This window comes from Prunus persica, chromosome G7 (assembly GCF_000346465.2).
Source record: "Prunus persica cultivar Lovell chromosome G7, Prunus_persica_NCBIv2, whole genome shotgun sequence".
Lineage (NCBI taxonomy): Eukaryota > Viridiplantae > Streptophyta > Magnoliopsida > Rosales > Rosaceae > Prunus > Prunus persica.
Window position 1 is genome coordinate 12,443,560 of NC_034015.1, and position 13,045 is coordinate 12,456,604.

A 13,045-nucleotide genomic window follows, 5' to 3' on the forward strand; every position below is an offset into this window, starting at 1 on the left:
TATCCATTCAGTGTGCCGGAACTAGGTTATTCCTTTTGGTTGGGTTGGGACGCATAAGATGAAGTTTGGATTGAGAACTATTTCGTATGTGGATTAAATTCTTATAGGAAAAAAGAAAAAATTTAAGAAATTAGAGTGGACAATAGCCTGGTCAATCACAAGCTAATTTTATTATGATTTTATATGTTAGAGATAGATAAAGTAAAAATAAATGTATTTTAAATTGTGATAGCATCAGTTGATTATGTGCATGTCGAGTGTCACTAGCATTGCTCTATAAATTTTAGGGTGTCACATCTAAATAAAAAATAAATGTTGTAAGTATCATCATTACAGTATTACATTACTTACCACCTCTTTAATACAGATCATATAAATCCTATTCTCTTTTTCAAAATGATCACATCAAGAGTATTAAAACTATTAGTTATCTATTCAATTGATAGTAATAGTGGTATTTGTGATAACGGGATACTAACCGGAAATAAAATTCCCCGATCAAGTTTGATGAGTGCATTACACTTCAGAATAATGCTGTTTTTGAGCAAGACGGGTGAATGAGTCAGACACGTGTTATTCGCAAAGCGGTGTCGCACGTAAGGAATTGGGTGCCGTCGGAATGCTTTCTACTTTTGTGGGCGGTGGAAATGGCATGACCCCTAGATTCGTTCTCCCCACGCACCTACTGAGGATTTAAATGGGGTGAGCAAAGTTGACAAGTTCAATATCCACACCCTTTCCAGATAAATTTTCCGGAAAAGAACAGAGCATTCTGTCTAGATCATGTTATTATTCTTACCTAATAAAGTAATGAATGCAAACATCAAAAGTATGGACCTCCACTCATCACACTTGTTTTGCCACCTTGCAAGTAGGTAGGTGAGTAAAATAAATGGACGCCTATTACAAAAAAGGGGGATAGAAAACTAATATGGTGTGTGTTGGTTGAGGTCAAGTTGAGGGTGTGCTTCAATTGGTCGTGGGTTCAAATTTTTATGGTATCTGTGTTATCGTGTGTGTGAATTTTCTCGCTCATCTTTCTAACTTTGGTGAGTATGGGATTTTAAATAACTAGTAACTCTGGGTGCAAAAATATTTTCATAGAATACTCTAAGGCTCTTATTTTCTAACAAAACTATGAAATTTAACACAAAGAACCATTGAGGTTGGGAAAATACAAGGAGTTTGTTTGTGTGTGTGGTATGGGTTGCACTGCTGTTGTTGGGCCTTTGGGTTATAATTGATTGAAGTTGATGTGACATTTAATGTGGGTTTTTGGCTTGGCTAAGTAGCGGGACAGGTGTTCAGACCAAAAAAAAAAAAAGGTAGCGGGACAGGTGGTTCCATGTCGAAGTTGGATAAGGTTGTTCCTTGTTAGAGTTAGATTGGGACCTTGGATGATTGAAATTGATGACGATTGGGTCATGAGATCGTTCTCTGTTAGTCCATTTGGCCCCTAAATTTAACATAAAAAAATTACAAATATGACAATATGACCAATGATGCTAACGAATATGTGTTAAGGGACTAGAATTAAGATCGGTCTTGAAATTTTTAAGGCCTAAAGCAACGTCGAAAATAGACCCTATATACATACATTACACAAGAAAAATTTATACGAGTTTAGAATATTATAAAATGAAAGATATAATATCATTTATTTAATACAGATCTCTATATAAAAAAGGACTTGAATTAAAAACTAGGCCTCACCATCACAGCTGGCATTGAATATGTCCTCACAATGAAAAAAAATATTTTGGGGCCCTCCCTTAAGCTAGGGCTCTGGGCCCGCACTTGCTACTTTGGTCAAGATCGGGCATGATTAGAACAATAGTAAATTTAGTTTTTAGCGATAAAAAAAAATTTAATTTTGAAAAATTTCAAAAAAATTTCAAAAAAGACGAAAAATTTTTTTTACTTTCAAATCAAATATATGTAAATGTAAATAAGGGCATTCCTAAAATTAAGCTAAAGCCAAATCCAAAGCCAAACACAAGTTTTCTCACTCTTATCCGTGGATAATCTTATTCCTTTTTTTGGCCACCCACAGTTCGTTGGCTCAAGACCAGTCCAATCCAACAGGTACTTTCTGTTCTTCACCGCTTCTTGTTTTATCAAAGTTCTGATTTTTATCCTTTTTCCATATGATTTCTGCTTGTATGTGAATTTTAATATTTCTGAATCTTGAGAAATAGTCCGGAAACGGTTTCTCGGCAACCAAGCAGAGGATTAGGTTTCTATCTAATTGTTTCGAAGCAATTACGCGTTGTTGGTTAGTCGAAGTTTTGAAATCCAATTACAGTGTTGTGGCCAAAATAATTTTGCAGCCCTAAGAACTTCTTTTTTTTTAAAAAAAAAATCATTATTTCTTTAGGAGTTATAAGGCCGAATCTTATCAATATTTAAAAATATAAAAAATATTTTAAAAAAAGAGTTATAAGACTGAGAGTAGCAGGGTCATGACTAATGGTGGACAAGTTTATGTGGGCGGTCTTGGTGGGGAAGGGAGGCAATAGCATAATAAGCAAATGGTGGCAATGGATGAGACTTTAGTGTAGCGCGAAGCGGCATGGTGGTTGTGTTAGCAGTGAGATTGATGGTGGTGGCATTGTTGGTCTAAGTGGTTGTGGATGAATGTCTGATTTTGACACTAAAAGTTATATAATGCAGCATGCAGTTATTTACAACTACAAATCTGGTGTTCATCTAGGCAGTATGAGCTATTGTGACTTAAGTACCTCTTTTAAGCTTATTGCATTTTCATTAGCATCAGCTGTTCTTTTCATTGACAAGATTCTTAAAATTGCAGGTGAAGGATGAATTCTGGTTTTTCTAGCACCGGTGACCATTTAAGGGCTAACTGGACTCCACCTCAAGACAGTTTCTTCATTGACCTTTTGCTAGAACAAGTGAGGAAAGGGAACAAAACTGGTCATGGATTTAGGAAACAAGGATGGGCAGATATGATTGTACTCTTTAATACCAAATTTGGATTTAAGTATGATACAGATATTCTGAAAAATCGATACAAAAGATTGAGGAAGCAGTATAGTGAGATGAAGAGCCTTGTCGATCAGGCTATTTTTAGATGGGATGAATCACAACAGATGATAACAGCTGATGATAGTGTATGGAATGACTATATCAAGGTACACCATTTTACCTAAATCTTTCAATTCCACTGTCCAAAAAGTAAGTTATTTTGCAGTTAGATTGCATATGTTCCATGCAGGCCCACCCTGAAATGCAACCATACAGAACAAAAGTCGTTTCATATTATAACGAGTTGTGCATAATATGTGGGCATGCAGTTGCTGATGGAAGATACAGTCTTTCATGTTATGATGTAGACTTTGAAAACGAAGGTATGTATAGTGTGAGAAATTGCTATTCATCCCTGTCAATTTGGTGATCTTTATTTAAGCTATTTTTTTATTTGATCATTATCTGCAAACAGTGTTGCAACATTATTAATGTTTCTCAAATTTTGTAGCAATAGGAATTGATTGTCAAGATCCCATTAATGATGATCCTAAAATTGAGTGGTCACAGACTATGGACCAATTTTTTGTTGAACTTATGTTGGATGAGGTGTGTAAAGGGAATAAGGTCGGTCGCTCTTTCAAGAAGAAATCATGGGTGTCCATGATCACATCTTTTAATGAGAAATTCGGGTTTCAGCATGGTAGGGCTGTCTTGAAAAACCGGTACAGTATATTTAGGAGGCATTACAGTAGCATTAAGATTCTGCTTGATCAAAGGGGGTTTAAGTGGGATGAAACAGAACAAAAGATGGTGGCTGATGATCGGGTCTGGAATAAATATATCAAGGTATATGAACTGTTCTTGATTAATTTTTAAAGGGAAAACACTGTCTATTGCTTGTACCTTACTTTGTTATGAATGCAGGCACATCCCAGTTTTCATATGTATAGAAATAAAGCTATGCCATATTATTCTGATATGTGCATCATATGTGGAAATGAAGCTAGAATTTTGAAAAAAGCTACTTCAAGTTGCAATCTAGCTCTTGATAAGGGAACCCTTGCTAAGAAAACTGATGGAGAAGCTATGCCTATTGTTGACAAACATTATGCTCAAGGAAAACCATTAGGTTCAGGTAGTGTCAAGAATTTATCAGATCAAAAGAAAAGGCATTGTCCTCAAATACCAGAAACCTTACAACAGTCTAAAAAAGCACGAAGAACGGATGGAGTTGTGGCCGTTAATGCTTTAGAAGATATGGCAGTCGCAGTGTCTTCATTGAAGAAGAAACTAAAGAAAGAGGAATCTGTATCCATAGAAAAGGTTATTGGTGTCTTGAAATCTATACCAGACATCGACGATGATCTATTACTAGATGCCTGTGACTTTTTAGAGGATGAAGGGAGAGCCAGAATGTTTTTAGCACTGGATGCGGCTCTCCGAAAGAAGTGGTTGATGAGAAAGCTTCGTCCACAGTAATCCATCTTTTTCCTCCCCATTAGCTGTAGAAGTGTATAGCTTTCTCAATTCACCAATCAAGTGGTCAAGAATTATACAGTCATTATACTTGCCTTGGGTTGCAGTAAGAGTCATTGAATCAGTTGATGTAGGGTTAAATCTAATGACAGTAATATTTTAATTTCTTTTCCATTATTTCGACAACATATTTTCATTTCTCTGTCTCTTCTAGGGCTAGAACCTTGCTTTTGTATTGAATTTATTTTATGCGTAGTGATAAAATGGCATTCAAATTTGAACTTCCTTGTCTGTGAGTGCAAAAGATCTTTTTGGTAGATAGTACTGTTGAATATTTTTAGCATTAATCCAAGAATTGCTAAATTTTGTTATTTCATTTATGTTTATATCATTCACATATTTTAATTTATATATTTTTCTTAAAAAAAAGTTAGGATTTGACAGCACACATAATCCCGTTGTGGATAGCAACATGACAACATTAAAAGCGTGTTGTGAAAACCTAATTTGCAATGCTCATAGGATGTTAAAAGAATAAGAGAATGGTAGTTTCTACCATGTCCTTGGAGCGTTGTGAAATAAGTTTTCGAATGTTGTGAAATAAGTTTAAACAACGTGCATCGATATGTACGACAACATCAAAGAGACATTAAAATTGCAAGACTTCAAGGTACACGACACTTGCAAGCGTGTTGTCAAAGGCCATTCACAACGTTTACTGCCCGTTGTTGAATACAAGTTCTGGTGTGGTAAGAGTTATTAAATTTCCAATTTAGGTCATGCGATTTTCTTTCTTAATGCTATTTTGCAAGAACAGTAAACATTCCATATATTTGTGTAGTAAACTTTCCATGCTTGTGGCCAAAGCATCAAATAATATCTAACTCTTACCAAAAACAAAAGAATCAAGAATTTAATAACGACATCAAATGACAACAAATCAAAATCAAAATATGTAAACTCAAAACGAAATTGATAAAATTTAAACACATTTTAACCTAATCTACCGCGCCTCCATGAAACCCAAAGATCATTAACCACAGCTGCCATTACGATTTACACCCAGAAAATCCCTCGCAGCCAATTTACGCCTCGACATGTCATCCAACTGCATGCCCACCTTAGCCCTCAGATCTTCTAGGGATGTCTTGAACTGCTTGAGTTCACGCAATTTCATCTTCTCAGTCGGCTTGTCCCACCAAAACCCACAGCCTCCGCTCCACGCCTCCGCCACCTCCTGTGTCTCCTCCTTCACTAGTCCCATGCTTCCGCCGCCACCAATTCGCAATCGCAAGGAGAGGCTTTCTTTATCTGGACTTGTTTGGTGCGTTGTACCAGAGTGGGAAGGATTGGACTGGACTATACTGCTATGCGTGTCCTCGTCATCACCACTAGTATGCATGCACTCAGCGTTGGTGCTTGTGCTTGCAAGGCGGGAGATGACGGAGTCCACGGAGGGGTGGCCGAAGACAAACGGCCTGCCGTGGGGAGAAAAGACTAGGATGGCCACCTCAGCGCCGCAGAGGGCACCGAGTTGGCTGGCCTTCCTGAAAAGGCCGTTTCTTCGCTTGGAAAACGTGACCTGGAGGGAGCTTGTTTTCTGTATTTTCTTGATATCAATCTTTTTGCGGCCCATGGTGCTTTTTTGTTTTGTAACAGTGCTACTAGAATCGTCTGACATATCTCCAGCCGAAAAAAAAATGGAGGGAGAAAAGATTGATTGAGCAGGCGAGGCGATATATACTAGGTAGGGTTGGTGTTTCTATAGAGGAGGAGATATATATATATATATATATAGGCAAGAAAAAACTCTCAAAATCAGTTTCGGTTTCCTTCTTCGTTTTTGATTTAATTTAGTCTTGATATATATCCAAACCTTTTCCTTGTTTGTTACTCATCATCATTCCTAAATGGGGATTTAATTTTTCAATCAATATTATTTTTGGTAACCTTTGGTTTCTTTTATAATTTTTTTTTTTAAAAAAAACAGTTTTACTTTCTCGGAATGAAGATTATGTACAAGAGAGCATTTTAGGAATTAAATTGTTTTAATTTCGGCAAATAAAATAAAAATAAAATCAGAATGTTTTGTTTCCTACAAGTTTAGTAAGCATGTTAATATGGTAAGAGTATTATCGTTTTCCAATTTTAGGATTTTACTTGTAAGCACTTTATGGTAATGCCTTGTTCAAATTCATTCCTGTTTCAATTTTTTTATCATTCTGATTCGTTTCCATTATAATTTAGTGTATGTAAATTTGTAATTAGTCTAAGTTTTTTTTTTTTTCCTCCAAAAAGTTGCTTATTATTAATTTTAGGTTATAAATAGAGGCCTACAATGGGCCAAACGAGACGTTTAAAGCCGACTTAGTTGTACTTCATGTTGTGCTCGGACCGCTTGATTGACCTAATGCGGGCCTAATTTGGTCCAACACATTACATGTTTAGTTATAACATATTTGTAGTTTTGCTATTAACTATAAAAGAACAAAATCTCATATTCGATTTCTGGAATAAATTTTTTGAAATGAAATTCACATGTCTAAGATTAAAAGATTAGAATAAAATATGATTGGGAATGCTGGGAAATGACGACCAAAAAAGCCATCTTCTTTCATTCTTAAATTTGGTTTGTGCAACTTTATGAATGAAAAGTTGTTTAATTTTTCAATAATACTCTTATTTTTTAATTAAAAATTATTAATAAAAAGTGATATTTGAATATTAGAATAAGTGTAAGTTAGTAAAAAAATAATATTCATCAAATGTTTTCCCATAGGGGCGCAAAAAATTCACAAAAAGGACTACGGGTATGATGTTACTGTTTAAAATGTTGATATATACGAGTATATTACATTTCTAAGAGTGCACTTAATTAATTTGTGGAGTCATAATGGAAAGGAGCCATCTGCCATTCTATCAATTAGCCAAACTATACGTCCAATTTCCAATCCATCATTGTGTTGGTAGATCATGGTTGTACAAAAAATAGGGCTATTGCACTTTTGATATTTAAAAATTTATATATTACTATCAGGGATGAGCTAATTAACTAATTTATGTAATCCTTTTTTTCTACAAAGAAAAGACTATTTATCCTTTTACTTATATTATAATATGAAAAAAAAATATAGAATGAGCTTCTTGTTATTTATTTATTTGGATAACTTTAAATCATATAAATTGTAAATGAAATAAATATTTTCTAAAATATTTTTCCAAAAAGCTTCAGCCTTCAAATTTTTAGTCCCGTAAAATACAGAGAAATGGGAGTATTAGGTTTGCAGCGGTAAGAGGCCTTTGAGAGACTTCAAGCTTGAGGCTTGCGGTACCGTTCTGGTTTGAAAGAAGGCTCAGGTAGGAGTGGGTCGATTTGGGTTTTGAGCAGCCATCAACAAAAAGAAGTGAACTTTCAGATTTCCCAGTCTCAGATTCTCAGCCAAATGCTCAAATATGATACTGAATGTGTGTATTTTTCGTGTTCTGGTGTGTTCTGGTAGGTGGGTAATTTCTCTGTTGCAGCCATGGTGGGTTGGCAGAGGCATCTTCAGTCAGCAATCCGTCAAATTGGGAAAAGGGTGGAATGTAGTTACAACCCTTCTGCTAACTTTTCTTCTTCTTCTTCTTCGTCTTCTTCTTCTCGGTTAGAGGGTTAGTAGCTTCAAAATGTCCTATTGCTTAGTTGGTTTTATAAGAAAGTGTTGATTAATAAGAATCTTAATGTTGCAGGTGTCTTGCCTTATTTTCAAACACTTTGCAAACCATCTTCTCCAACCATTTCAAGGCCCTTTCATCAATATTTTCAGCACTTGGTAGTTGTGATATCTGTAATTTTTATGTTCTTTCGATAATTGTTCATTTCTGTATTGTCCTCAACTTGTCTTGGCTTTTTTTGTCTCAGGGAATTTCGAGTTCAAGGACTTTACTAGCTGAGGAAACACCTTCTCCATCTCCATTGACTCCTCTTCTGACATCGAACACTGGAAAAGATGAAGAGCACAAGCAAAAATCACTGACTAAACCTGATAAAGTTCAAGCAATCTTAAAGGGCATCAAACAGGTATTGATATTGCGCTCTGGTTGCATCGTTATAAAGCTTTGTAATGGATTCTAAAGTTTTATGGGATTTGGTTTTTGATGCATCTGGGCATCAAACACTTTGTTCTATCATGTGGTATGTTCCTTTGCTGCCCAATAATCAAATTTAATTTTTGGGTAAACATTTGTGCATGACTACCAATTTTACCTTAGAATTGATGACCAATGAAGAGGGGGGCGGGGCGGGGGGGGGGGGGGGGGGGGGGGGAGGTGGTGAAAACAAGTTCCTAGAAAGGAAAATATCATACCTGTTTCTGATTACGTGTGTAATGTATTTAGAAATGATTGGATGGCTGACTGAACAAGTTCCTCTGAAAACAAATATTATTCCTTTTTTCTGATTATGTGGGTATGTGTGATGTATTTAAGAAAGGACAACAGTGAAAACAGTAATCTTGCAGACATTCTCTATGCCACAGGGAGGCATGCCTTTTGTTAAGAATGATGTCTATTCCTTTTTTTTCATTCAGTTTGGATGTTAATAGTCCTAGCATTGGAGTTGTTTCTTGGATAGTTCATGTTCTTGCAGTTTAGACATTAACGTAAAGGATCCCTGGTCACCTAAATGGCTGTTCTAAAATTTGTATAGTTGATATTATTTTCAAGTTTCCCCCTTATACGTAAATACTTTTAGTGATGTTAGCTCACTCACTTCCACTCTCAGAGTCCTAAGAAGGTTAACTTGGTTGCTGCACTGGTACGTGGTATGCGTGTTGAAGATGCATTGTTGCAGTTGCAAGTGACAGTAAAGCGAGCTTCCAAAACTGTGTACCAGGTGATACAGCCATCATGCATCTTTTTGAGAGGACAGAAATGAATGGACTGAACATTTAAGTGATTTATTTTTTTAATTATTTTGACTTCTGAGAAGATAGGAATGGAGGAGATGCATCTTCTTGTGGTATCATTGAGAATTTTTATTTTTAATTTTACTTTAAAAAATAGTTCTTCAGTTAGTTATCATCATTTGAAATCAGTATAGAGGTTGGGTATTTCACATGCGATGGCTTCATTATGCTCCTGTCTTACTAACACGAAATAGAACTTACAACAAAATTTCAACATTATGTGAGAAACTACTATTTGCAGGTCATTCACTCAGCCCGAGCAAATGCTACTCATAATCACGGGTTGGATCCAGACCGTCTCCTTGTTGGTAAATAATGATAGCGAAATTAATTTCTTCTTTCTCTTTGTTTCCAATTTCAACCCTCATTCTGCATTCTCCCCTTATTTGTAGCTGAGGCATTTGTTGGAAAGGGATACTTCAAAAAGAGACTGTCCTACCATGCTAAAGGCAAATGTGGAGTTAAAGTGAGACCAGAATGCCGACTGACAGTGGTCGTAAGGGAGATCACCCCTGACGAGGAGGCAGAGATAGCCAAACTGAAAGTTAAGAATTTCGTGAAGCTCACAAAGCGCGAAAGAAGGCTTGTTCCTCACAAGCTTATTGAGACAACTCCTATTTGGAACCGCAAAGGCAAAGCGCGTGAGCGTGAACGAAATGGTGCCGCTGCATGAGCAAGCTTCCTTCCCATGCTTTCATATTCTAAAAGAAAGTTTTGAGACTCCTCCTGTGACCTTGAATTTTGATAATGTTCCGAGTGTGAATGATGAAGTGCCAGAGTAGGAAGAGCAATCTTGTCACAGTTTCTCGTAGTGGCTGCATGCAGTTTTAAATGTGTTTTTTTTAGACATTATAGTTTTGAACGCTTGATATGTTGAGTATCGTCGTAGTCCCTTCTTAGTTGGCTTCATTTGAGATAATAAATTATTACCCTTTCCCCTTCTTCCTTGGCCTCTTTTCGAAGCAGAGAATGAGCTCGTGCTTATGTTTACGCCTAAGTGGAGTTCACAGGTAAACAAATGAAAAACCAAATTATCCGTTAGATAGTGCGGTAAAAGAAATATGGTGTTTGTGTTTGCACTGCTGTTGGTTCCAGAATTCTCACAAACAGCAAACGTCTGAAAATGGCAGCCCCTAAACTCTTTTGGATATTGGTATTTCCTTTGAAGTTTAAACCATACTGACTACTGTGGGACTTTTAACATTTCTCGGCAGGTTGTATACAAGTGTCCATTTTAGCATATTAGCTGTATATTTGTATAAGAATCTTCAAATGTTTTGGAAAGGTTAGAGACACTAGTGGAAGCAACGATTATACAACACAAATTTTGATTCCTGACGGTAAGCATAGAGAACATACTGATTCTAACTGCAAAAGCTATTGGGAAGAACTTGTCCGACTCTAAGCATATATATGATCATATGATGGGAGGAAAACAAAAGGAAATGAATTAAATCTTGGTATCATCTTTGATCAAAGAAGCTGCCCACAATGGTTGCTCGTTTTAATGAAACCAACAAGACTCAGACAACTGAAGACATGCAATCTTGGAAAACTAGAGAGAGAGAGAGAGAGAGAGAGAGAGAGCGCTCTCGGCATAGCAATACGTAATAGAATGTAATTTGTCATCTTCACAACAATTTTGTATTTTATTTTCTGAATGGATGTAATTGTACATAGTAGCTATTGTTGAGAAGATCCACTCATTTCTTCCACCACATTTGCAACTCATTACAACTACTAACAAATCATGCTAACTGATTTAAACTATTTTCACCCATGAGTCGAGACCAGCTGACTTTGCATCTGACGTATAAGTTCGGGTTTTGACCCGTTGCTGCAATCTTGACGAAGAAATTCAATAAAATGAAGTTCAGAGGTGTACCAAGTACTCAAAAGAAGGTAACCAAGATGAAATCCCAAGTAAAAAATCAGGATAAGCACAAGAAAGAACTACATAAACAATAACTGTCGCTGGTTCAAGATACGGAACAAGGATCCCCACAAACAAGTTCAAAAGAGAAGAAAACAAAATAACACCCAAGTCAAATGTGTCAGGCTGTCACAAGGGGCACAGATTTGCCTGTTTTTGAGTAACTCATAAAATCTTAGTTTGGCGCATCAACACTTCTGTATCTAAATATCTCGACACCCAAGTAGTCAAGAGGACCATGAACAGCGACATGCGGCTTCCCAACTTTCACAGAGACAGCAGATATCTGGGGATAATTTTTCAAACTGGTAGATGCGATGAGTTGAGCCACAGACTCCAGAAGATTATGAGGTGGCCCTTCTACAACTTCCTTTACAATGCTGTGGTTTACAAATGCAAAACATCAAAAGTGACCTAGTATCAGTCTGAGAAAACCTTAAGCATATTGTGTTTAATCTTTTCTTCTGGACATACAAATTCCTAGCTTTTTGCATCTCCATTTTCTATAAGACCACAACCACCGAATCAAAACAGATCGAACTAAAAAAGGACCCAAATAGAATATAATTTTTCAATGCCATTGCAAATTGAGGTAAATATTTGACAACAATATGCCAATGATGGGACTGCAGCACTAGACTAGACTAAAACATGATATATGCCAAGTTTCGAGGTAATGGAAAATGAAGGTGGTGTTGTTATATTGTTACTAACCGATAAATTTCGGTGTAACTAATGGTATCTGACAAACGATCAGATTTACCAGCCTCCCGGAGATCCATCCAAGCATCAACATCTATCACAAATTTCTGACCCAGCGTCCTTTCTTCTGGCTTCACTCCATGAAAACCATGGAACTTCAAGCCCCTTAATATGAGCTTATCTCCCCCTCTTATTGCAGCATCTTCCTGTATTGTTCCTGATGAAAGTCAATTATCACATTAACACCAAGCATCAAAAGAAGGACACGAGGGACAAAAGTTCATGCTCACAGACAAAACCAGTTATTAAAAACTACATCTTTGCTTGTAAACTATCCCCAACTCCTAATATCCTACATGGATTTCTAAGCTAGACAAGAATTATTCATGTGGGAATGGGAATTTTGTTTTTAACGGAATTGGGATACCCAAAATTCCTAGGACCCACCACAAAGAGACATCTTTCTCTGTTTTCTCTCTCTCTTCCTCTTCAAAATCTGTAAATCCAGGAGGAACCCAGTGATGCCAATATGCTCCTAAGCACAAAGGCTTCAGAACCCATTACCTACATCTCAAATATTTTCGATATGAAAAATACAAGAAAAGGAAGCAGTATGTGGTTATAAGTAGAATTCCAGTTTACCAGAAGTGTGCGCAGCCATTAGTTCTATATGTATATTCGGCGCAGTACAGCCGCGAGAGCGCCTGTGTATGTGAGAATTGAACCCACAAAAAATATTTCTTTCTCTTTCCTCCACAAAGAATCTTAGCACTATTCAACAGATGGTTACTGGATAGTGCGCGCTACACCTACATTGGCATTGGCTAGACCGTTATGACGTAAGCAACAAATGGCAAAATTGGCAAATCTGTTGTAAAGAAGGATAAGTAAAGAAGAATAGGTGAAGCCCACATAGCCAACTAACATCCACCAAACTTAACCACACACCCACCAAACCAAACCACTACCCAATTGATTGAAGAATATTAATGATGTTGTT

The 13,045-nt window shown here is 36.6% G+C and overlaps 4 protein-coding genes across 7 annotated transcripts; 2 read left to right on the plus strand and 2 right to left on the minus strand.

Moving 5' to 3' along the window:
* On the plus strand, positions 1,963-4,749 carry LOC18771606 (L10-interacting MYB domain-containing protein). Of its 2 annotated transcripts, none has more exons than XM_020569147.1 (5): positions 1,963-2,085; positions 2,813-3,152; positions 3,236-3,368; positions 3,497-3,834; positions 3,913-4,749. In XM_020569147.1, exons 2-5 carry the CDS (start codon positions 2,820-2,822, stop codon positions 4,465-4,467), a joined length of 1,359 nt encoding a protein of 452 aa, XP_020424736.1. In that variant the 5' UTR covers positions 1,963-2,085; positions 2,813-2,819; the 3' UTR covers positions 4,468-4,749. The 2 variants fall into 2 exon arrangements, with proteins under 2 accessions (XP_020424736.1, XP_020424737.1); XM_020569148.1 differs by having other exon boundaries at positions 3,503-3,834.
* On the minus strand, positions 5,306-6,194 carry LOC18771813 (agamous-like MADS-box protein AGL62). Its single transcript, XM_007203847.2, has one exon. It carries the CDS (start codon positions 6,143-6,145, stop codon positions 5,498-5,500), a length of 648 nt encoding a protein of 215 aa, XP_007203909.1. The 5' UTR covers positions 6,146-6,194; the 3' UTR covers positions 5,306-5,497.
* Positions 7,679-10,352, plus strand: LOC18770937 (50S ribosomal protein L22, chloroplastic). Of its 2 annotated transcripts, none has more exons than XM_020569404.1 (7): positions 7,679-7,868; positions 7,965-8,115; positions 8,194-8,276; positions 8,366-8,524; positions 9,227-9,337; positions 9,652-9,718; positions 9,803-10,352. In XM_020569404.1, the coding sequence occupies exons 2-7, from the start codon at positions 7,989-7,991 to the stop codon at positions 10,081-10,083; spliced, it is 828 nt and encodes a 275-aa protein (XP_020424993.1). In that variant the 5' UTR covers positions 7,679-7,868; positions 7,965-7,988; the 3' UTR covers positions 10,084-10,352. The 2 variants fall into 2 exon arrangements, with proteins under 2 accessions (XP_020424993.1, XP_007202432.1); XM_007202370.2 differs by having other exon boundaries at positions 7,679-7,821.
* Positions 11,041-12,866, minus strand: LOC18769498 (dihydroneopterin aldolase 2). Of its 2 annotated transcripts, XM_020569406.1 has the most exons (4): positions 12,688-12,866; positions 12,493-12,609; positions 12,058-12,262; positions 11,041-11,723 (listed from the first exon to the last, which is right to left on the minus strand). In XM_020569406.1, the coding sequence occupies exons 2-4, from the start codon at positions 12,503-12,505 to the stop codon at positions 11,519-11,521; spliced, it is 423 nt and encodes a 140-aa protein (XP_020424995.1). In that variant the 5' UTR covers positions 12,506-12,609; positions 12,688-12,866; the 3' UTR covers positions 11,041-11,518. The 2 variants fall into 2 exon arrangements, with proteins under 2 accessions (XP_020424995.1, XP_007204752.1); XM_007204690.2 differs by lacking the exon at positions 12,493-12,609 and having other exon boundaries at positions 12,688-12,861.